The sequence below is a fragment of the Nicotiana tabacum genome, chromosome 19 (genome assembly GCF_000715075.1).
Source record: "Nicotiana tabacum cultivar K326 chromosome 19, ASM71507v2, whole genome shotgun sequence".
NCBI lineage: Eukaryota > Viridiplantae > Streptophyta > Magnoliopsida > Solanales > Solanaceae > Nicotiana > Nicotiana tabacum.
Genome location: NC_134098.1, coordinates 97,010,954 through 97,036,200, shown reverse-complemented (window position 1 = coordinate 97,036,200; position 25,247 = coordinate 97,010,954). Strand labels below are relative to the sequence as shown.

General features: G+C 34.3%; 1 protein-coding gene and 1 pseudogene across 1 annotated transcript; one reads left to right on the top strand and one right to left on the bottom strand.

The window, feature by feature from the left end:
- Nucleotides 1–16,973: 16,973 nt before the first annotated feature.
- Nucleotides 16,974–17,082, top strand: LOC142174059 (U6 spliceosomal RNA; annotated as a pseudogene).
- A 44-nt stretch (nucleotides 17,083–17,126) lies between these two features.
- On the bottom strand, nucleotides 17,127–19,621 carry LOC107826444 (SPX domain-containing protein 3). Its single transcript, XM_016653423.2, has 3 exons — nucleotides 19,200–19,621; nucleotides 18,162–18,327; nucleotides 17,127–17,736 (listed from the first exon to the last, which is right to left on the bottom strand). The coding sequence occupies exons 1-3, from the start codon at nucleotides 19,443–19,445 to the stop codon at nucleotides 17,363–17,365; spliced, it is 786 nt and encodes a 261-aa protein (XP_016508909.1). The 5' UTR covers nucleotides 19,446–19,621; the 3' UTR covers nucleotides 17,127–17,362.
- Nucleotides 19,622–25,247: the final 5,626 nt, after the last annotated feature.

The following is a 25,247-nucleotide window of genomic DNA, read 5'->3' as shown; positions in this document are numbered from 1 at the left end:
TACAGTCTAATAAGTGTATCACAATTGTATGATAGAGGTAACATGGTAGCATTAACCTCTACAAAATGCTTTGTGATTAATCTTACCACTGACAAGATAGTTTTGTAGGGAAAAAGAGTGAACAATATATATGTTGTAGATATGTCCACACTTTCAGAAAATGAACTCACTTGCTTAAGTGTGTTGGATAATGATCCCCTTCTTTAGCACAAGAGACTTGGACATGCCAGTCTAAGTCAACTCAACAAACTAGTCTCCAAGAACCTGGTGATAGGGCTGCCTAACAGTAAGTTCAAGGAGGATCAAGTTTGTGAGGCTTGTGCAAGGGGGAATCATGTAAGATCCTATTTCAAAAGCAAGAAAGTGGTAAGCACCACCAGAATGATGGAACTAGTCCATATGAATCTTTGTGGACCAACGAGAACATTGAGCAGAAGTGGTAAGAGATATGTGATAGTGCTTGTTGATGATTACTCTAGGTTTACTTGGACATTGTTTTAATATCTAAAGATGAAGCATTTGACATGTTCACTTCTTTTGTTAGAAAATCTCAGAAATAACTAGGTAATCAACTGGCATCAATTAGGTCTGATCATGGTACTGAATTTGAGAATGCTAAATTTGCTGAATTCTGTGATGAGCATGGCATGAATCATATTTTTTTTCTGCTCCTAGGACTCCACGACAAAATGAAGTGATCCTTAAATCTTGAGGGAACCTGTCCATGAACTTGTTCCTCAACAACAAAACATTGAAAGAACATCTAGGGGAAACCAGTTGGTTGTGAAACCTTACAAGTATCAAAGTTTTCATCCCATTGAGAACATAATTACTGATCCAACCTCTAGAATCAAAACCAGATCTTTGTTGAAAAATGTTTATGCTTTTGATGCTTTTTTATCTCTTATTGAACCTAAAAATGTTGCTGAAGCTTTGCAGGATGCAGACTGGGTGAATGTAATGCAAGATGAACTCAACCAATTTAAGAGAAGTCAAGTTTGGCATCTGGTACCAAGATCCAATGACAGATCAGTAATTGGCACAAAATGTGTCTTCAGAAACAAAGTTGATGAAGATGGAACAGTTACATGGAATAAGGCAAGATTGGTGGTTCAAGGATATAGTCAAGAAGAGGGCATAAACTATGATGAGACTTTTGCTCTAGTTGCAAGATTGGAGGCAATTAGACTCCTTATTACCTTTGCTCCTTATATGGAATTCACTCTCCATCAGATGGATGTCAAGAGTGCCTTTCTCAATGGCTATCTAAAGGAAGAAGTGTTTGTCAAGCAACTTCCGGGCTTTTAAAGCAAGGAATGTTCTGATCATGTGTACAAGCTTGACAAGGCACTTTATGGGCTCAAGCAGGCTCCAAGAGCATAGTATGAAAGATTATCTAAATTTTTGCTTGAGCATGGCTACAAGAGAGGTAAAATTGACAATACTTTATTCCTGAAAGAAAAAAGTAAAGATCTCTTGGTAGTTCGGATATATGTCGATGATATAATTTTTGGAGCAACTACTGATAAGTTAAGTAAAGAATTTGCTAAACTAATGGGGAGTAAATTTAAAATGAGTATGATGGGTGAGCTTAATTTTTTTTTAGGCTTAAAAATTAAACAAATTCAAATGGATCAATGATCTATTAGTAGAAGTATGTGAAAGAGTTGCTTAAAAGGTTTAGAATGGAAGATTCTAAAGAAATTGACACTCCTATTGTAACAACCACAAAACTGGATGTAGATGAACCTGGTTCATCTGTTGATTAGAAGTTGTATAGGGGAATGATTGGCTATTTGTTGTATCTCACTACTTGCAGACCAGACATTATTTTTAGTGTAGGCCTTTGTGCTAGATTTCAGGCAAGTCTAAAGGAGTCTCACTTGACTGTTGTCAAGAGGATCTTGAGATACCTAAAAGGCACCACAGACCTTTGTCTATGGTATCCAAAAGGTAGTAATTTCAACTTAGTTGGATATTCTGATGCTGATTATATAGGTTTTCTTGTAGATAGAAAGAGCACATCAGGTATGGCACACTTTCTTGTCTCATGTCTTATGTCTTGGACCACCAAAAAGCAAAATTCAGTGGCCTTATCTACTGCTGAAGCTGAGTATTTTGTTGTTGCCTCATATTGTGCTCAATTGTTGTGGATCAAACAACAATTAATGGATTTTGGAATTGATATAAGTTGTATCCCCATCTTTTATTACAACACCAGTGCAATTAGTATGACCAAGAACCTGATTTATCACAAGAGAACGGAGCACATAGATGTTATGCATCATTTTTTAAGGGGCAACTATGAGAAGGGTTTGATCACTGTGGAATTTTGTGCTACTGACAAGCAAAGGACTGACATATTCACAAAATCTCTAATTAGAGATCACTATGAAAGGAACATATTAGAATAAGGGATGATTAAGATCACCTAAAAGGAACCAGTTCTAACTCAAAAATTGGTTAGAGAAATTGTGAATTTTCTGTACATAATTAGATTAGATTTTGCTCAATCTCATACTTTCATCAGTATACTCTTGTGCCATGTGCTAAAATAACTCATTAATATTTAATGATATTATCTCTATTTTCTTGGAAAATTCAGACTTACACAAGAGATTTCTCAGTGAAGAACCTGGTTCATCAAGATTACTTGGTACATATTCTTCACTATGCATATTTTGAAATAATTATATTTGAATTTTGATCAAGAGGAGAGTCCCATTTAATCCTATCCTCTTTGAGATTATCCATTACGAAATGAACCAGATTCATTCAAAAGAGTCCAAAAACGCAATAAGTGCTTAGATTCTAGGGAAAGTCAAAAACGTCTCCTCAAACTGATTCCCATGTTGATTAGATATCTAAACTTCTGAAAAGGTAGTTGTTACCCAATTAAACTCCATCTCTTTAAATTAATTAGGCCTTAATTATTTCTTCAATTCTTAATTTTCAAACCGGCAAAATTCTCTCAATTTTCTCCAATCTTCCAAACACACAAATCCTTATATTCTTTTATATCCAAACACAGCGATGGCAAATCCTTCCAAGAATCTTTCATCACCACCCAAGGAAACAACACCCACATCATCCATCACACCCTTAATCACACCCATATTTAAGAAAGGAAGGGTCAAGATGCTGGCTTGCTAGGTTGTTGCCGGAAAAGAACAAATCAAGAAAATCAATAAGCAATTGAGGGTAAGTCAGGAAGTTGAATCCTAAAAATCTGAAAACTCGTTCAAATCTGCAACTGAGGGGGAAGAAACTGCTTCATCTGAAATAGAGCAGGTAAAATTTGATCCTAAAGTTACATCTGAAGTAACCTCTGAGGTTACTGAAAATCTGGAAACTAGGTTTGTTTTGGTAGGAAAAGTGTCTAGGGTAGAGACTGTTGAGTCTAAGAAAATGGGTGGTAATAATAAAAGGAGAAAAGAAAAGGAGAGTGAGGGAGCTCAAGGTGATGTGAGGGGAATGGGACAAGGAGTGGCTGAATCTTCATCCACCCCTGTTGGTCAGACTGAAGATTTGGAGTTATGGAATGAGGGACCGAGGAATTGAGCGAAAAAGAAGAAAGTGTGAAAGAAAAAGGAGAAAGTGGGTTTAGAAAAGCTGCTGAAGGGTTGATTATAGTAGGGAATAAGGTTCAAGAACTTGTTCCATCTAAGCAGGAACCCCTTGAAGACTTACTGAAAAAGGTGTCTGACAGTTACAATCCTAAAAGGAAAAGGAGTTCAGGAGCTAGAATACCTGGTACTGCTAAGGAAAACAAGAAAAGAAAGGTTGCCTCATCTATCCCAGTAGAGACTCCTCCTATAAGAGGAAGAGCTACAAGGAGTCTGAAGAAGCAGAGCGAGGCTAAACTGGAAAAGGCCTTAGAAAAAAGTAAGAGAAAAGCTACTGCTAAGGGAAAGAAGAAGGTGGTTGAGCCGGATGAGGCAGTTAAAATTGATGATATGGACCCGGTTCGTCAGGATGAAGAAGAGGTAGAAGAAATGGAGGTTGTGACTCAAAAGGCAAAGAAGATCAAGGCTTCTACAAAGAAGTCTCTTTCAAAGACAAAGTCTGCAGGACCATCTTCCTTAGTCAAAAGAACCAGGTCTGTCTTGAAGTCCAGAAAAGTGAAAATAATGGAAGAAGAAGAATGGAGTGGAGAAAAAGAAGAAGAAGAAGAATCTGATGCTGAGAAGGACAATATGGTTAAGTTTGGGTAGAGAACCATCTTGAAAGGTAGACTCTTCAGGGACTTAGATGAGGAATGTATGTTGATGCTGCTGGAGAAGTTATAAGTGTAGGGTTGGAAGGAGATGGTCCTTCAGATGGATGGAAAGCTTGCGAGAACTGAGATTGTAGAGTTTATGGTAAATTGTGAAATCAAAGATGGTAAGGTCACTAGTGTGGTAAAGGGGGTGACAGTGAGTTTTGATGATAAAGAACTGGGAGAGATTTTAGGTGTACCCCACTGCAGGGTACAATGACTACAAAAAACTCAAATGGACAAGCCTAGAGAATCTCCCTACTGCCCTTATCATTAAAGTTTGGTGACAATGATGAAGAGCTTGAGCCCAAGGCTGTGTACAAAAGTGAGATGAAATCACCCCACAAAGTGTTGTTCGAATTTGTTAACAAAATTGTGTTGCCTAGGCAGGAAAGGAGGCATATTGCCACAATGAGAGGCAAATCAATTGGCCTGGATTTATCATCCAGCTTCTCGATAGGGTTCTGACTGGCACCAAAACTCATGTCATACCCTATGGTTTCATTCTCACGGCTTTACTCGCATACTTTAAGGTACTCATTAAGAAATGAGAGGTTGGTACAAGCAAGGATCACTTTAGTCAAACACTTTGACTACTTGTGACTATAAAGTCCACACTACTCCCAAAGAACATGGTTCATCCAAAAAGGTACATGTGAACAGCAAAGTGCGAGCCTTGGTGCAAGAGAGTGGGGCTAAGGATTTTGAAATTGAAAGGTTGAAGAAGATGTTGGCAGAAGTAGAAGCTGAGAGAGATGCTCTCAGAGCTGAGCTTGCAAAAGAGAAGGAGAAGAATGATGGCATTCTTCAGGATATGCTGAAACTGCTTCAAGCCAAGAACCAAGAACCTGGTCCTTCCCAGCCTTAAGACCTTTCTAGCCTAGTTAGACCAACCAGTGACCCAAATAGGATTTTTTTTGTTTCTTTTGCTCATGATCCAGTGTTTTTATTTCTCTTTATGCTTGTGGATAATTAAGTATCAATGATAATTAACTATTTTTGTGCACTAACTATTTGTTGATGCTTCTTAGATAGCTAATATCATTAGATTGATAAATGATGCCCGACTCCATGATTGCATTTGAAGTAGCCCAGTGGCCATGAGTAATTTCTATTAAAATCTGGTTATCTAACATAATTATGCAACTTTACGATGATGCCAAAAGGGGAAAGATAGGTTGTGCTTTTTATATTGGGACTGTGATGTTTATAACCTAATGAACCTGGTCCTTGATGATTAGAGACTTTAAAATGAAAAGTGTTCTAACCTTGTGTTGGTGTTGAGCTGAGTTGATACAGGGCCTATGCTTATGAAAAGCACAGAGTTTGTCATCATCAAAAAGGAAAAATTTGTTGGCCCAAGTGAAGTTTTGTTTTGATGGTTGACAAAGGAACTTGTGCATGAACCAGGTCCATACACATTGTACACAGACACGGGTAGATTCGAGCATAAGGGATGCACATAGTTTTTCATCATCAAAAATGGGGAATTTATTGGTCCAAGTGAAGTTTTGTTTTGATTGTTGACAAAGGAACTTGTGCATGAACTATGTCCATACACAGTGTACATAGATACGGGCAGATTCGAGCATAAGGAATGCAAGTGAAGGAGATAAGCTTAAGTTGTTATATATGATATCTCCTGATCGAAAAAGATTGCATAAATGACAAGGAGAATGACTCCTTACTCGAAGAGAACTTTATACAAGATAAGGGAGGAGTTAGAAGTTGAAGATAACTAGAACTCTTTCATCATGGAAGAGTATAGCATTAGAACTCTAGTTATTTCTTATTCTACTAACTTTATATATTGCATGGTGTTCTCATTCTACAGGTACGCACAAAGGCTGGAGTTAAATGTGAGTTGAGAGCAAAATAGCAAGGCATTTTGCATACAATTCTTGTGTGATTCAAGTGTGCAAACCTGAAGCTACATGAACTAGATAGAAGAACCAGTTCCAAGCGTTTGTCTTTTATTCTAGTTCAATTGTAGTAGGTGTTTTCAATTTGTACCTTTCAACTTTATCTAGAAGCAATTGTATTAGGTACTCTGAGTATTCAAGTTAGAATTAACTTGAAGTTGTCACAACAGTTAGAGGTTGGTTGCCACAACGGGATTAGAGTTAATCCTTAGTTTTACAAAGAGTTTTGTAAATGCTGTTTTGGCTTAGTGATTTAGTGAAGTGTTGGAAAAATCCTACTGAGTAGTAGGTCATGATTTTTTCACCTTTTGAGCCGGGTATTTTTCACATAAAAATACTTATATTCTTTATTTTCTGCATTTACTAGTATAAGGAACACTTAGAAGAACCATGTCCTTTTAGAATCAATGCACGCAAAAATTGAACTCCACACAAATCACCTCCTTGTGCCATTGAAGTATAAAGCATCATATCTTTAATGTGTTAGTAACAGAAATCTTTCAATCCCATACGAACCAAAGTGTGTGAATGTCACTCTCTTTTGACGTGACAAACCAAATAAATGCAAAGAATACATGTTAGCCAGAAAATACAGAGACACATATCGAGATAGTAGTACTACCGAATTGTATAAACCAAAAGTATCTAGCGTGGTATTAACATGTTCAACTTCGTCATATGAGAGTTATCATTTCAACCAAGCATGAATGTATATGTCGGGACTAAATCCTCAAAAACAAACAGAAATAATTTAGGAGATAACATGAAATTATCTGAAAGATTCTTTTCAAATTAAGTTTTCACATGAGCATGTGAATTCAGTGGCGGACATGGCAATTACGGGTTCGATCAAACCCAGTAACTTTGGTTCGAACTTTATATTTGTCTAAAAAATCAATTAAGAATGTATAAATTAAATAAATTTAGAACCCAGTAACTTAATAAGACTAAAATCCCAAACCCATTAACTTCAAATCTTGGCTCCGCCTCCGTGTGAATTTTACGCCCAAAAATAAAATAAAATAATAGAGAAGCTGTGTTACCTCATGCATGAATGTGATTTGTATTGTTGTTTTCTCTTTTAACTTTTAACGGCACAGAACACTCGGTTTTATGATGATAACGTAAAAATAATTATGGCTAAAATCTCCTCATAGAGACCAAAGGGCAGAAAAGGATATCTATATATGTTCTCCATACTAATTAAAATGAGAAAATATTCAGATGTGAATGTTAGTCCGAAACTAATAAGAAAAGGTATCATGAGTTCCAATTTTTTAATTTATACAAGACATAGGTAAGCCAGTCTTTATCAATGGAATCGTAAACTATACGTCAATATTAAATTAGTTGAAGTCAATTACTAAATCCTTTGAATCCATTCTTTTCTATTTCAGACCCATAACGAATTGAATATATTTTAAAGTTGACCATTCACCTATGGCAATCCTTTGCCCAGATTGATCTGTCTATGTTTTGCAAGCCCACATAGGTGGAATTGCTAATTAGTTCATGTTTAAATAATATATGAAAATAAAGGATAAAATAAATAAAACTTTCACAAAGATTATCGGTCATTTTTTAAATATTAGTAGTATTTATTTTACTTGCCTCTAGTGGGTCTTATAACTACAAGGCGAATGTCCTTTTTCCACTCAATATATAATGAACAAGGCAAGGGTAAATAGAAGTGGAGGCATATTCAATACTGAAGTTGACAAGTACTAGCTAGGCTGAACATGGAGATTAATGCAAGAGCTGAAGTTAGAGAGGGAAGTATAGTTTTTCCTTCTTCCCAAAGAATAAAGAGTAGTGCGCGGTACTGGAGAATGAGCAAAAGAAGATGTACTTCAAATAGAGGAGATCTTCTTCCTTATCACAACTGTTGGTTGTTATTCTTCTTCTTCCAAATTTTTCGTTTTATACTTTGCATGTGCTTGGCATGAAGGAAAATATTTTCCAGTCATGTGTTTGGTTATATATCAGAAAATACCTTTCTAAGAAAACATAGTTTAAACAAAAGATGACCTATCGAGCGCCTAATGTTCACTATTTATACTAATTAAGGCCTAAACAATTGCTCCTTAGGTGCTTGGGCTCTTTACTTGTAATTAGGCCTCTTCACGTGACCTTGGGCCATCATTTTTGAATTTTGAATACTATCATTTGAGTGCAATTATAGACTTTATTAATCTTGTCGCAAAGGAACATTCAAATCTTCCCAGTTCCAACTTCATCAAATGGATCAGAAGGTCACCATTTTTGAATATCATTTGAGTGCAATTGTAAACTTTATTAGTCTCCTCCTCTTCTCCCAATGATAAACAAATAATGATAGCGCAGCACCAAGCTAGGTTTCATCTCACATCTTATATATTTTAATTCTCCTCAGGTAACTGAATTCAAATAAAATTTGATTTCATTTCTTATCCATGCATGTATTCAGGTTGTAGTAGTATTAGTATATATACGTACGTGTACTATCTGTCACATGCAAGAACCACATTTTTTTAAAAAATTTCAAAATATCTGCCTAGAAGATTGTGTAAATTTCATCATTGAAAACTCTTGCTTGTTCTGTGTTCCCTTAATTTGTTCTGGTTCTTTTTTTTTTTTGGCAGCGAGGAAAAGCTGAAATCTCCAGGAAAATGGCACTCGGTTTTCAAAATATTGATTTCATCACTTCTGGCAGTGGCAGCAATCAAGTATCAAGGGCAAGGGAAGGACCCTTTTGAAACAAAACCAATAGTGACGTGGTGCTTTCTCATATCAATTTCTCTTTACTGTCTAACAACGCTACTGTTGCTGAAGAATCAACTGTGGTTTTACTGCCGTCTGGCTTTTGGAGCTCTCTCATTAGTCTCTCTACTTTCTCTCTTCCTTCCCATCTAGTTCTTTGCCAGCTTTAGTTAGTCCTTTTTGCTGCTTTGCTCATTCTTTTCCTTTGTAATAATTGCATGGTCTTTACTAAAGAAAGACCTTCAACAGGAAACCATTACGAAATATCATCTCAAAGGGAAACGCATGAATGAAGCTCTTCAAGTTGTGTCGTACACTGTATGTTCTTTATATACAGATAATGGAAAACAAGTCGCCGGAAGTTCTGTGATTTGGTGGTCTAATTATAGTTATTACTGTGAGTGTTAGTTATAGCAAGTTCTGCCATTACGATCTTGTTGTTTCCAGAAAACATATATATAGTAGTAGTTTCTAGCTTGTGCTGTGTTAATTAGTACTAACTATTTTACTTTTTACTCATGCTCTGCTCGCTGCTGATGTGTTTCTCTTTATTCTACTTGTTCGATTTTGGTAATTAATTAAGTTAAAGGGATAAGAGAATGGGAGTGGAGTTGGTGAGTAAATTTGTGTTTTTACCCGAAAGTTTTTTTTTTTTTTCACGCCAAAGTCATTAAATTCATTGTTCTTTGCCCAAAAGTCATTTTTTCTTTCATTTGTTACACAAAAATTATTTTACTATGCTCTAGTTATCATTTTTCAGATTTTATAAAACTTTCATCTGAAAAGTCTATTATGCCCTTGATATTATAAATCCTCCCATTTATGTAATACATTTGTGATGACCCAAAATGTCATCTTATGTTTTAGAATTCGAATCTACGCTCTTAAGCATTAAAAATCTCATTTTTACCTTCCTCGATTTGCGTGTACAGTCGTGGCATGTTTCCGGAAAGCTTTATGTTGAAAATTGATGAAAACAAGAATTTATGCCTTAAAAAGTTGATTTTATTTGACTTCGGTCAACACTTTTGGTAAACGGGCCAGGATCCATATTTTGACGATTTCGGTGGGTCCGTATCGAATTATGGGACCTAGACGTATGCCCGCAATCGAATTCGGAGGTCCCTAACTTGAGTTATGAATTTTTGATGAAATTTAAAAGTCTGAAAATTATTTGTTTTTAAGAATTGATTGATGTGTGACATTGTCAGTATCGGGTCCGTATTTTAGTTTCAGAGCCCGGTACAGGTTCATTATGGTATTTAAGACTTGTCTGTGAAATTTGGTGAGGAACAAAGTTGATTTGACGTGATTCGGACGTCTAGTTGAGAAAATAGAAATTTTAAAGTGTTCTTGAGAATTTCATTTGATTTGGTGCTAAATTCGTAGTTCTAAGTGTTATTTTGGCGATTTGATTGCACGAGCAAGTTCGTATGATGTTTTTAGACTTGTGTGCATGTTTGATTTAGAGCCCCGAGGGCTCGGGTGAGTTTCAGATAGGCCACGAGATGTTTTGAACTTAGAAAAATCTGGTATTTTTGTTGTATCTGATGTCTGCAATACTGTGCTTCGCGATCGCGTACTCACTCTCGCGATCGTGAAGGGGAAACTGGGCTGGGGGAGGATTTACACTATGCGAACGCGAGACCATGGTCGCGAATATGGAGCATTGGGGGGAGTTACTCTACGCGAACGCGACAGGTCGAACGCGAACGCGTAGCTCTAGCTATGCTCAGCAGGGGACATGGGGAAGCTCAACGCGAACGCGATGGTAAGGCGGGCTAAGCCTTCGCGAACGCGTAAAGCCTCCCGCAATCGCATAAGTCCTTAGGAGGGTGCTCTTCGCGAACGCGGCAGTGTTCACGCGATCGCGATGAACACTGTCGCCTAGTGCATAAAACAGAATCAAGCACGGATTTAAGCCATTTCTTCAATATTTTTCAAGAACCAAATGGGTAGAGGCGATTTTCAAGAGTCATTTTCTTCCCCAAAGTGTTGGTAAGTGATTCTAAACCATTTTCTTCCAATTACCCATTACACTTCATGAATTATCAACCAAAAATCTAGAGTTTTCATGGTAGAATTAGGGGTTAGAGTAGAAAACTAGGGATTTTGGAAATTTGGGAATTTAGACCTCAATTTGAGGTCGGATTCCAAAACTAATTACATATTCGGGCTCGGGGGTGAATGGGTAAAAAGATTTTGGTCCGAACCTCGGGTTTTGATCAAGCGGGCCCGAGGTCGATTGTTCGACTTTTTGGAGAAAACTTTGGAAAATTTAATTTATGCAATATAATTGATTCCTTTAGCAATATTTGATATTATTGAGTCATTTTTGAATAGATACGAGTGGTTTGGAGGTGAATTCTAAAGGAAAAGCTGTGATTGAGAATTAAGTGTCCTTCGGAGCAAGTTAAGTGTTGTGTCTAACCCTGACTTGAGGGAATTAAGAACCTTAGATTATTTGCTAAGTGAAATTCATGTGAGCGGCGTATATGTGAGATGACGAGTACTTATGCGCCGCCAATTTACCTGTATTCCATGTTTCTTCCATTTTCTTATATTATCTCTTTCCTATGCCTAATTGCTACATGTTTATACTAGTGTTGTTAAATTGATCGTCATTATCATGGTTACGGATTTTCTGTTGAAAATCGAGTATTCATTTAAAAGTTGAGATTTATATTGTGGAACTAAATGTTGAAGTAAGGTTTGTACTTGTTATTCTATCTCCCTGTTGTTATTTATGCATTGTATTATGGTAAGGGAGAGTGTTAATGTACGAAGGGTGATGCCGTGCCATATTGTGAGTGTTAATGCACGAAGGGCGATGCCGTGCCATATTGTGAGTGTTAATGCACGAAGGGTGATTCCGTGCCATGATATGAGAGTTAATGCACAAAGGGTAATGCCGTGCCGTTTCTATTAATTTTATGGTGAGATTGAGAGTAAAAGCACGAAGGGTGATGCCGTGCATTTTTTCTTTACTGTGTTCACTATTCCTGTTGATTCATGGTATATTGACTGCTCCGGTGATCATTCTGTTGTAGTTCTTTATCTTGTATTCCCCTCAGTATGTTCCCCTCCCGACATTTCCTGTTTAGTTCTTCATTTCTGTTATTTGTGTATACATTGTTAAATTGTACAGGTTGATTTGTAGGTGCCTTGCCTTAGCCTTGTCACTACTTCGTCGAGGTTAGGCTCGACACTTACCAGTACATGAGGTCGGTTGTACTGATACTGCACTCTGCACTTTTTGTGCAGATTTTGATACCGGCTCGGGTTGATCGAGATTTTGCTATTGGTCCGCTGTCCGGAGACTCAAGGTAGATCTATCGACGTTCACAGACCTTGAAGTCCCCGTCTATCTTTTCTGTTCTACTATTTCTTTCATTCAGACAGTTGTATTTCTTTTAGACCATTATTTGTAGTAAATTCTAGAATGCTCGTGAATTGTGACTCCAGATCCGGGTGGTAGTAATTAATACACTTTTATGATATTCCGCACTTATTATATTTTATCTTAGTTAATTATTGTTAATTACTGAATGGGAATAAGGAATTGGTTTAATGATTCTCTAACGTTGGCTTGCCTAGCAAGTGAAATATTAGGTGTCATCACGATCTCGTCGGTGGGAAATTTCGGGTCGTGACAACCTTTTATATTATATGCTATATAATATACTTTACCTAGGTATTTTACTTATAATTAAAATAATTTAATATTATTTTATTTATTATTTTTATAATATATCCGTACATTTAATTTTTTTATTAACGTTAATTTTGAAGATATATCGGTAGTATTATTAAAATTTATCAGTAACATTATTGTGAACAAATCTCAAGTCAACGTTCGTAAACATGCCTAATAAAATATTTTTAATAAAAATTATAAAATCAAAGCTTACTGATTTAACAGCCAAGCCATATACGTTAATCCAATAACTAAAATACCCACATTTAGCACACTGACATGTCAGATTAACACTTCTAAATAAAAATATTAACAGAAAAAGCTTTAAAAATTTAATATTAAATACAAATATCTTTTAAAAAATTGTAAAAGTTTTACTAGCTATAAAAAGCTATAATTTGTTAGACAAATCTGTTTTTATTATTTCAAATTAATATTAAAAAATAAATATTTTTATCTTTTTTATATTTTCAAATATGTATATGTTTGAATATGATTAAAGAAATTGAGTTCCATGAAAAATTAAATATACGAATATATCATAAAAATAATAAATAAAATAATACAAAGTTATTTTAATTATAAGTAAAATATCTAGGTAAAAATATATTATATAATATACAATATACAATATAGAAGGTATTATATAGGAGCATTTATAATGTCAAGGGCTTAATAGAATTTTCAAGTAAAAGTATTATAAAATTTGGCCAAGATGACTTTTGTGATATCAGGGGCGGATGCACGTTTGATGAAGCGGTGTCACGCGACACCGCTTCGTCGGAAAACTTTACTAAATATATGATGAAACGGATAAGTAGGAAAATGACACCACCTGACATAACTTGTCTCTTAGCACGTTGGTTATGTGCTTGATTTTGCTCTATGAGGTCAAAGGTTCGAACCTCCACTAGTACATTTTATTTTGCAAATATTTGAGAGAGTCTATGTGGTTAAAAAGTGATTAAGTAGAATTGAACTCAGGACCTTTTCTAACTTAAGACTTAACAAAATTAATAGAGGGTATTTCTTGTCCAAAAGTATGATATTTAAAGTTATTATTCCAGTTCATCTATAGAGCAAAGTAAAATAATTTTTGTGCAACAAAAGAAAGAAAAATAACTTTTAAATAATGAACACAAAGTTGAACGACTTTTACGTAACAAAAAAAAGTGACTTTTTGATAATGAACACAAAGCTGAATTTACTTCGAGTTCACGTGGCGTTGGCTTTAACATTGGAGCCTGAAATATGAAATAAAAGTATACAAAAAGGATAAGTTGTCCAGAGTTACGAGCTCTATCAACGAGTTTAATTGCTACTGTGGGAAAGAAAAAAATTAGTAATCGGTCTTTTAACCTGTGATGTAAAGCAAATTTTGAACTTCCTTTGACATTGCACCAAAATCTCCATTGATAATCAAGGATCTTCAATTCATTCAACAATTTATATATACTTTACCGTATTTGTATAGTAGTAGTATAATAATTTTTCGATGAAAGCGGTTGATCAATTGCCTTGGATCTACAGAGTATCTGACCATATATGTAAAGGTCCTATTCTGTACTATAATATAAAGAAACTCTTTTTCTTGATAACATTATTCTTCAAGGTTTGGTTTAGGGTCTAGGTCTCAGAAGACAAGGGCATACATGAGATGAATTTAACTTATATGCACTATCCTATTATAATAGGTTATTCATTATTTTCAGGTTCTTACTTTTATTTACTATAGACAGTTTTCTTTTACGTGATGCAATAATATAAGTTTCTTTAAATTGTCACTATATGCGTAGTAGTTAAACTCATCTAAAACGGGACGAAAGCAATGGGACGAAAGCAAAGCCAAGAGGCCTAAGCCCCATAAGTTGTTCTGGGGGAAGCATTAGAAAATAATGGATAATGCAACACACAAAAATATTCTGTATATACAGAATTATATATCTTCACTTAATTATGAAACATCATTTGGTAATTTGAATCAACTCATAAGTTTTCTGCCAAAACTATCGAGATGTTTTTTAAGAGTTGCAACTTACAAGTTATTTTTTCGCTGTAATTTTCTCTGTTCTCATTCCTATCAGTATGTAATTAAGTCTCATTTTCACTTCTTACTCCTCAAAACATTATTAGCAAACAATATCCCCGCACCAAAGTTCAAACTACTTTATGTTATTACATATTCCATGAAACCTTAACATTCAACTATATTCCAATAGATTGATCTAGGAATGGTTTACCTTCTATATACTGAAAGTAAAAAAATTTCATACGTATAATATTTACTAACACTTTCCATCTCTTCCCAATTAATGTACCAAAGTTAACCAGCGAGTGTTACGTTATGTAGTCAAATAGCGCAAAATTGCAACTCCACTGCTCTTTAGTCATGTCCTTTTCTTGCAAAAGTGGAGCAAAGTTGCAGAAACAGAGAGTTGGAGAGAAGGGACTGGGTAAACAAAGCATAAAAAGGAACCTCGCAAAAGCAAGGGCAATAACCAAAATTTTCTTTTTGGCCTTTCTCTGCACTAAAACTCTCTGGGTGAATCGGTTATGTTGGCATGAGTAAGTTTGTTTTGATGATTGACAAAGGAACACATGCATGAACCAGGTCCATGGACAGTGTACACAGTTGACGGGCAGAATCAAGCAAAAGGCATGCACGTGAAAGAGATAAGTATAAGTGATTATTTCTGATAATCCCTGAACGAAAATGTTGCATATTTGATAAGGAGCATGACTCCTTACTTGAAAAGAACTCTATCCAAGATAAGGAAAGAGTTAGAAGTTGAAGATAACTAGAACTCTTCCACCAAGGAAGAGTAAAGCATTAGACTTCTAGTTAATCTTTATTTACTAACTCTATATATATCAGTTGTGTTCTCTTTTACAGGCGATGCACACATACTGAAGTTAAGCACGAATTGAGAGCAAAATAGCAAGGCATTTTGTGAGCAATTCCTGTGAGATTTAAGAGTGCGATCCTGAAGCTACACGAACCAGATTGAAGAACCAGCTCCATAAAGGGTTTTATGTGTCTTTCTTTATTTCTAGTTCAAAGTGTAGTGGGCGTTTTGAGTTGTACCTTTCAGCTTTCTTAGAAGCAAATTGTACTAGGTACCTGAGTTGTATCATTCAAGTTAGAGTTAACTTGAAGTAGTCGCAACAGCCTGTGGCGTGTTGCTATAAGGGTTAGAGTTAATCCTTAGGTTTGCAAGAGGTTGTAAACTCGAGTTGTATTATTCAAGTTAGAGTTAACTTGAAACAGTCGCAACAGCATATGACTGGTTGCTATAAGGGTTAGGGTTAATCCTTAGGTTTGCAAGAGTTTGTAAACTTTGTTGTTGGCTCAGAGTTGTAGTGAAGTGTTTGGAGAAAATCCTACTGGGTAGTAGATCGTGGTTTTTTCACCTTTTGAGCCGGGTATTTTTCACGTAAAAATACTTGTGTTCTTTACTTTATGCATTTATTATTCCGCAACTATAGTGTAAGGAACACGTAGAAGAATCAGGTCCTTCTATAATCAATGCACGCGAAAATTGGACACCACACAAATCACTCCCTCTTGTGTGGCACTTAGAGGCAGATGTAGTGTACTGACTACGGGTTCAACTGAACCCACAACTTTTGATGCGGAGTAAAAATTTATATGTAAAAATTCATTAAAATTGCAAAAATAGTAGATATGAATCCATAACTTTAAAAATATAATAGGTTCAATGTTAAAAATCTTAAAATTGAACTTATAGAATTTAAATCCTGAATCTGCCTCTGGTGGCACTGAAGTATAAAACATCAGGTTAGTTGCGAATAACTTTAAACTTTGGTTCCGTTTTAATGGAAATTCTTTCAGCCAGTGTCGTCAGCCATTTCTGTGACTTGTAAGCCTTCAAAACTTCAAAAGGGAACTACTTAAGGTAATGGAACTTATTCTAATCTTATTAGTGATTCAAATTGCCAAAGTAAAAGATGATGGGTGATGGCATGATTTTGATTGATATGAATTGGTGTACGTAGTTGCTCTAGTTGAACAGGGCCAAGGGACGTCTTTAAATTGAACCTATTTATTTAAAACTTATCTAATCACGTTTTATAGCATGATTTATTCAATCATATTGGCAATTCTATAATTTGGCGGAATTATATAAGTTAATATATACGTTGACGGTATTTTTTTTTTACATATATAATCAATATAGGTAGATTAACTTACTACAATAGGTTATTATCATTTTTTATCGAGCCGCCTATTAATGTTTTATCATAAAAAGTTACCTTATAAATGTCCTCATTATGTAAATATTTGTCAATACATTAAACTTAAAACTTGTTTAATCACAACACCACACAAACACAAATATACTAGATGCATCATATGTCCAAGGACAGATTGAAACGATAAGAGAAGATTATCATGACCCTGCAAAAGGACGATACACACAAATCGAGAAATGGTTGCATCATAGCATAGCATGTGCATACATAAAAATAAGGTGAAAGGACCAACTCATGCTTGAAGGATATGACCAATTCATTCATTTCACGTGTCACGTGAGGATCCACATTAAAATTACTTGCCTACATATATCATCTCTATTTTGCTTATATATACTACCAACAAAGAGACTAAGAGATCATTGCTGAATGACATGTTTTTCTCCAAAAAGGAAAAAAGGGGTGTTACTTCTAATAAATACTGATTGATATATGAGTGTAACATAATACTATAAAATACATCAAAACGTGCTAGGGTATTGCTATGGGAGAATTGAGCTGCAAGGAGTGAGTAACATCAGATTCTGGCAAGTTGAGAGGTGGCAAAGAGAATCGGCCATAAGTAGAGCTGCCTTTTCTGATTTCTTGCATAGTCAAAAGAGCTGCTACTGTGTTCCTAAATATCCCTTCTCCTGCAACTGTTATTGCTTCTCTTTCTCCTAATTGATTACTTGTTTTTTCTTCACAAGGTGGAAATACTGAGTCTATGGTGCTTTCACACTCTTTTACCAGCTTTGAAATGAGATCAGTTGTGAAAAATGGCTGGTGCAGCACCTTCTGTATGTAGGGCGAGCGCAGTAATCCACCAGTTCTCTTGTCATACTTCTTCAATATCTTAGCCAACCCTATAAAAATAAGGTGATTATAATTAGTTACATTATTAGATGAAATATTCTTGATTTTCTTCTATTTTTTCAGCTTGGAGGAAAATCAAGAATTCTGCTTTGAGGGAAATCAAGAACTCTTGAATCCTTTCCACATTCTCTAGGCATATTATTGGTTAATAACTGACTTAATTTATTTATAGTTAATGATTTTTTACACTATCAGATCATATAAAGTATAACTGTAAGGTAATTTTTTCAATAATAAGTGGAACTAATTATATGAAAAACAAGGTAGACAACACACTATAACAAATTGAACGATACTAGTTTTTTTTTACACTATCAGTTAAACATAAGTTAATTATATCCATCCATGTATTAGATGTTTAATTTCTTGCTAGATCATAAATTTGTCAAAATTAGGGGTGTCCTTTACAATTTACCTGTGTAGTTAATGTTACTATAGTTCATTAAGAGGACCATTTCACCATGAAAATCAACAATGTCTTTTCTGATCATTGCCATTTCCTCTTTGTAATCTGTCTTAGAGGGTTGGCTCCCATTTAGTCCCCAAGTATCAATTACTTTCCCTATCCTCTGTTGCAACTCCTGCATATATATCAAACATGAATGCTTTATGTATTATCTGGTGAGATATTCTTAAGTAAGCAATCGAAGACATCAATGCAGGATAATGTGAATTTCTAAACTGATTACCAACTGGCAACAACTTTAAGCAAACAAGACATTTAATAATTTAAACATATATGTATGACCATTTCTGAATTTCTGCAAATCATCATACAAAATGTATCAATATTGGACCAACTTTTTCATCAAAAAATGTATATGAGGCCAATATTTAAAAGTTATTTTTATTTTTTTTTAAAAAGGGAAGAGCTCTGCAAAAGTTTCGGAACAAACAGAGTACATTAAGATTGTGGCATCTTTGAGCTTATTCCATAAAGATGCTTCGTCCTCTCTCGTGTATATATATATATATATATATGACAAAGCCTTCTAAGGAAAAAAAAAAGTAGAGTAGGTGGCTTGTGACTACTTTTGGACTAAGTACTAGGTTACCCACAATTGGTTTTTATCTTAAAATATTGTTTAACCGCTTTTAAAATAGTAGCTCAAAAAATATATACTTTATATATAAAATTTATACAAATAGTTTGGCTTCCCTTTTATCTTATTTGAAGCCCAAAATGATCGGAAATAAATGAAGAAAGATTAAAAATAAGCAAAACTAAACAAGCAGAGGACTATAAGATAGTTGCAGGACCCACAACTCATTAATATAGAACTATAATAAATATTATTATTATTAACTGAATAAACAGTTTAGCAAATTTTGACTCACCTAACTCAAACCCCCTTATATTCACCTCACTACAATCACAAAACAAGAAGATTAACCAGAAACTCCACAAGGAGGAAGTACATAATGTTTTTGAGTATGTTAATTGGTGCCATACCTTATGTCGAATAATGAAATCCTCTTCTTGTTCCATAAAGAAAGCATTGAACTTGTCAATCTCATTATTCAACAAATACACAAACTCAGCCTCTGCCTTACCATACTCTAAAGACCCACTCATCATTGGTGAAGCAGAAGAAATCAACTTCACCAATTTTTTCAAGTCCTTATATGACAAGAACTTGTCACGCCACCCTGGTATTGTTTCTTGAATCTGTTGCTTCAACCTCTTCCCAAATTTCATTGCTATATTTTTTTTAAAAAAATGCAATACCCTTTGGCCTAAATTTTAGGAAAAAAATGCTACAAAAATGATGGAGAAGAGGAGAATAGTGTGTGTGTAATAAGCAAAAGAAAACAAGAAGTAGGGGCTGGTTTTTAACAAGTAAAAAAGAAGGAAGTAAGAATATTTAGAAAGCATATGCTTGGCGTGTTGAATGACAGTTTTTGAAAAAGGAAAAACAAAAAAATTAAATTAAAAGGGGGTAGCTGAGGTAAGAGAATTCTCAGCATATTCGTAAATGACTCTTCTTTTTCAACACTATAGTTAATGTGAGAGTCATCTCTCACATGATAGTGATACAAATGAATAAATCGCGGCCGTTGAATAATTAAGTGGAGCGACGTGGCAAAGATCAAATCATCTATAGTCAAGCTGTGACTGTTAGATTAGAATTAGGGTTATGTTATTGGGAATCGGAGAATGGATGATTCTTTGGATTTTGGAATCTTCCGTGGGAGTGCGGGGAAAAGAGAAAACCAAATTTGGGAATATATTTTCTTGGGGTTCTTTATACTCACTTATTCTAATATATAATTTAATATTTATTTTACTTATGTGTTATCTCCATCTTTAAAAATAATTATTATTAAGGATAAAAAAAATAATTAATTAATTTTGTCTTAAACTTTTAAAATGATAAATAATTTAAGATAATTATTTTTAGTAACAATGACTCTTAATATGAGACGGAAGGAGTATTTTTTTAGAAATGCTCATTATTAGTCTAATAGTATAGGCTAAAAAATGTAACAAGTGGGGTATACATATGTACACTGTTCAAACTTTTTTTGGGACTATTTGGTTGGGGTGACTTTTTCTTGCCTTCAACTTCAAGGGTTTCAAGAATTGGACAGTTTAAAACAAGACTTGTCAAATTCTCTAGTAGTAGTAGTTATATACTAATTTTGTTCACCCACATGGAAAATCTTGAAAATCAAAATTAAATATTAGGTTAGTGAAAAATGTTAATATTACAATTGATTCATTATCTAAATTTCACCTAATTATTGAAGGTTTAATTTTTCACCTTATAATTTATTCTCCTCTCCATATGTATAGAGGTGTCGGAATTGGCCCAGAAAAATATGATTCGCCCAACCCGTTCAAGGTTGGGCAAGTAATTAAGCCACCAATTTGTTAAACTCAATACATCTTGACCCAACTCATCTCAGACACCTAAAGTTGGGCTTATTTTAGTCCAAATTGATTCATGAGTAACTTTGCCAAAATATCTTTTTAAATTTATTTTTTTTTGTTTATATGTTATAGATGACCATAACAAAAGGAAAAAAAAAGTTATTTAGTAATTAAATAATTTAAGAAAATAACATATAATTAAGAAGAATTAACCTGAATAGCCGCTCATCCAATCACTTAAATTAAGTATAGCTGGTGAAAATATTATATATGCATAATTTATGTATTATATGTGTATAATTGTGTATAATCAATGTCTATGACTAGAAAAAGTAAACAATGAATATGATCGGCTATTTGTGTAAAGATCCCAATTAATTAAAGCATGGTAAGAGTTGAGTGAGTTGGGCTATAACCCAAATTTTAGGTAAAAATAGCACGGGCTAGCCAATTTTCGGACTGGTAATTGAAAAATAGCCAGCGTTTGAAAAGTCATTGCAAAATAGCCACTATTTTGCTGCAACACGGAAAGTTCCAGCATAATATACTGGAGATTGGTACAAATGTGTATGAACTTGAAACTTCAGCACACGGAAAGTTCCAGTATAATATACTGGAGATTGGAGCACCTGTGTATGAACTTTCAGCATGTTATGCTGGACCAGTATATTATGTTGGAGTATTTTTCGAATTTTGAACAGTGTTTTCGTTTAGATTTATCTTTACATAAAAAGTGGCTAAATTTCTATTACTTTTGAAACTGTGGCTATTTTTCAATTACCACTTGTAAATCTAGCTATTTTTGAATTTCACCCAAATTTTAGCCTATCTTGACCTAACTCATCACCTCCTAAGTAATGTTTATTGACCCGCCAATTTATTGACTCAGCTCATTTTGACCCCCAAAATCGACCCAACCCGCCTATTTCACGCCCCTCTATGTATAATAAATTTTAAGAAAAGAAAAAAAAGGGTGGCGTGTCCTAAATCCTAACTAACCCTATTAAAAGTTTGGAGTCTTGTCTTCTTCTCTTTCTCGACATGTGTTTAATTATGCCCATGTTCGAAATTTCTTGTTTACACGCATTCAGTTTAACGAGCCAAAAACTAGAAAGTTCTGTTTCAACTAGGTTTTCACTTGCGTGGAGACAAGAATGCCTATACAAATTTAGTACACTGACCAGAATGCCTATACAAATATGGTACTATGGTAGTACTTATTAGACGGTTTGGCCAAATTTTAAAAAAAAATTAAGTTCTTAATTTTCGAAAAGAAATGATTATTTTGGAGAGTTAGTGTTTGGCCAAGCTTATGGGGAAAGAATAAGTGACTTTGATTAACAGAAACTATTTTTCCCATTTTAAGATGGTATCTTTTGGTTGGTTAGTTTGATATATTCCTACGTTCTCTTACTATCCTTTTGACATTGCTTTACACTAAATAGTATATAATGGAATCGAATTAGATGGTGGGAGGAGAATGGAGATGAGCAAATTAACTTTTTATGGAAGGAAACTTAATTTGATCAACAGAGTATTTTATGGCAAAGAAAAAATCAAATCATCTCTAGTCAAGGCTTGTGTCTTTTAGATTAGCAATGGGGCTATGTAATTGGGAATTGGAGAAAGGATGATTCTTTGGAATCTCCTATAGGAGTGTGGGGAAAAAAGAATACCAAATTGAGATGTGAGTGGTTCTTTATACTTCAAAAGAAATGCTATCCAGTCTAATATCATAGTCTAAAAATGTAAGACGTGGGGTCTACCTCTATATTGGTCAAACTTTTGGGACTACTATTTAAGTTAAATATTTCAAGAATTGAATACAAGATTTGTCAAATCTTAACAGTTGTAGTATTAATACTAATGGTGTCCAGCTTCACCAGAAATCGTGAAATTCAAATAAATATTTTTAGGTAGGGGTGTTCATAAAAGTCCGAAAAATCGAACCAAACCGAAAACCAAACCAAATCGACCCAAAAAAACCGATATTTTTAGGTTTGGTTTGGTTTTGGTTTTAAATTTTAAAAATCGATCAAATTTGGTTTGGTTTTAATCAAAAAAATAATAGGAAAAAAAGAACCAAACCGACTATCAAATTTGGTTTGGTTTTGGTTTTAATAAAAAAAAAACCGAACCAAACCGACTATAAAAGTAGCTATTTAAATTTATTATTACACCTATATATATGTATATTTTTATATAAAGTTTCTAAAATTTTATGGTACATATTAGTCATTTGTATTTTTAGTCTAGTTCTTTGCTATTATAATAATCTAATTCTTTGCCTTCTAGTTTGATTGGTAGTTTTCTTTTATTAAGTACCAGAATTTATTTTATGTTAAAAATAATTAATTTTTAATTGAGTACTTAAATTATTCATCACTATTTGAGTTAATTATCATCAATATATCTTGGTAAATGATAGATTTCTCAAAGAGCAATTGGTTTGATAGCGTTACGTTGAAAATTTAGTCACCAGAATATGCGTTTGGTAGTGTATATCTCATATTTAAGAAAAAATTAATAAATAACCAAAAAAATTGACAAAAACTGAATCGATAAAAAATCGACTTAATTGGTTTGGGTTGGTTCCAATATTTAAAACCGACTTACTTGATTTGATTTATTTTTAGGTGGCTAGGTTGGTGTGTGTCGTACTTCCTAACTGATTCTCTTGAAGTTGAAGTCTTGATCTTTTCCTCTTTTCAAAAATCTCTTTTGTGCATATGTTTGCAATTTACGATTAAACACATAGTAGAAATTAAATTCACGTCCCTATTAAACTTAGAAGTATTTTAATTCGGGTAATCCTTTTATCTTTATTGGTACCTGTCACGATTCCAAATTCCCTCCGTAGGAGGTCGTGATGGCACCTAGTCTCTAAGACTAGGTAAGCCTATCAATGCGGAATAATCATAAATATCTGAAATAAATAAACTACAATTCAAATAATTACAACTCCCAAAACCAGGTAGAAATAAGTTACAAGTTTCTAAAAATTTATTCTCAATATCTCTATTTATCAAGGTCTAAAGAAAAATAAGAAAGCAACATAAAAATGATAGAAGGGGACTCCGGAAGTCTGCGGACGCTGGCAGATATACCTCGAAGTCTCCGTGCGCAGGTAACTCACTGACGTCTAGACTGGTAAGATGTACCTGGATCTGCACAAAAAGATGTGCAGAAGCGTAGTATGAGTACACCACAGCGGTACCCAGTAAGTGCCAAGCCTAACCTCGGTAGAGTAGTGACGAGGTCAGGTGAGGCCCTACTGGAATATAATAATGGCATGGTAAAATGTTTAACAATATAGTAAAATAAAATGACATTGGAAATGAATCAAGTAGTGTGTCACCATTTAATTAAGCAAAATAATGGCAAATAATATCTCGTGGAAACAAAACAGAATTTCAAATAATATCTCGTGGAAACAAAACCGAATTTCCTTTCAACTTTAAGAAAATCACAAGAAATAATCAAGGCAACTGCGGCCATAAATCAATATCAACAAGGGCACTCTCGAGGTACCGCCTCGTAGTCCCAAATCATAAACAAATTCACAATATCTCATTTCCTTATCTCACCGCGGGAGCCTTCACAATTTATTTGAAAGAAAATATTTTTTTCGAAATAGCATCCCGCGTTTAAGCCATCCTTAGCACACTGCATGACTTCTAGTAGTTCTCCCTACTAGCCACGCGTATCAAGCCACCCTTATCTCAACGCATGCGTTTCAATAACTAGACTTTATACCACTGCATGCGTATCAATATCACAATATATCACAATTTGCACCTCAAGTGCTCAAATAATGTAACTTGCCAAAATAATTCAACAACAATATTTTTCCACAATAAAGAGCTCACGGCTCGATCACAATGAGTATAAAAATCTTACAAAATATTCAAGAATAAATAATTCAGAAAAATAATATTTTAAAATCTTTAATATGTTTCTTCAATATCAAATTTAAAATGTCAAATACTTCATATTCATAATGTTTAATTTAAAGAAAATCACCCTTCAAATAATGCACAGAATAAAAGAAATCAAGTTTCAACTAAACAGGTATAACAATTAGCAGGAAAAGGTCAAACAAATTTAAGGTATATATCTCAGATCAATGATGAAGAATATAACAAGATAAAATAATTTAATAAATGCGCAACAATGATCTACACAATTTAAAAATATAATCTTTCACATTTAGCCCGTGTATACACTCGTCACCTCGTATACACGACTTTCAACACATTTCAATAATCACATTAATATCAATTCTAGGCGAAATTTCCCTCACACAAGATTAGACAAGTCACTTACCTCGACTTGCTCCAATTTAACCAAGTAGTATGCTTTTTCCTCGATTTTTCTATTCCGATCGACTCGTATCTAGTCATAATTAATTCGATACAGTCAACAAAAATTATAGAATCAATTCCATAAGAAAATATTATATTTTTTAATAAAATCCGAAATTGACTCAAAAATGGCCAGTGGGGCCCACGTCTCGAAATCCGGCGAAAGTTACGAAATATGAACGCCCATTCAACTACGAGTCCAACCATACCATTTTCACAAAAATCCGACATCAACTTGACCTCCAAATCTCAAATTCTCATT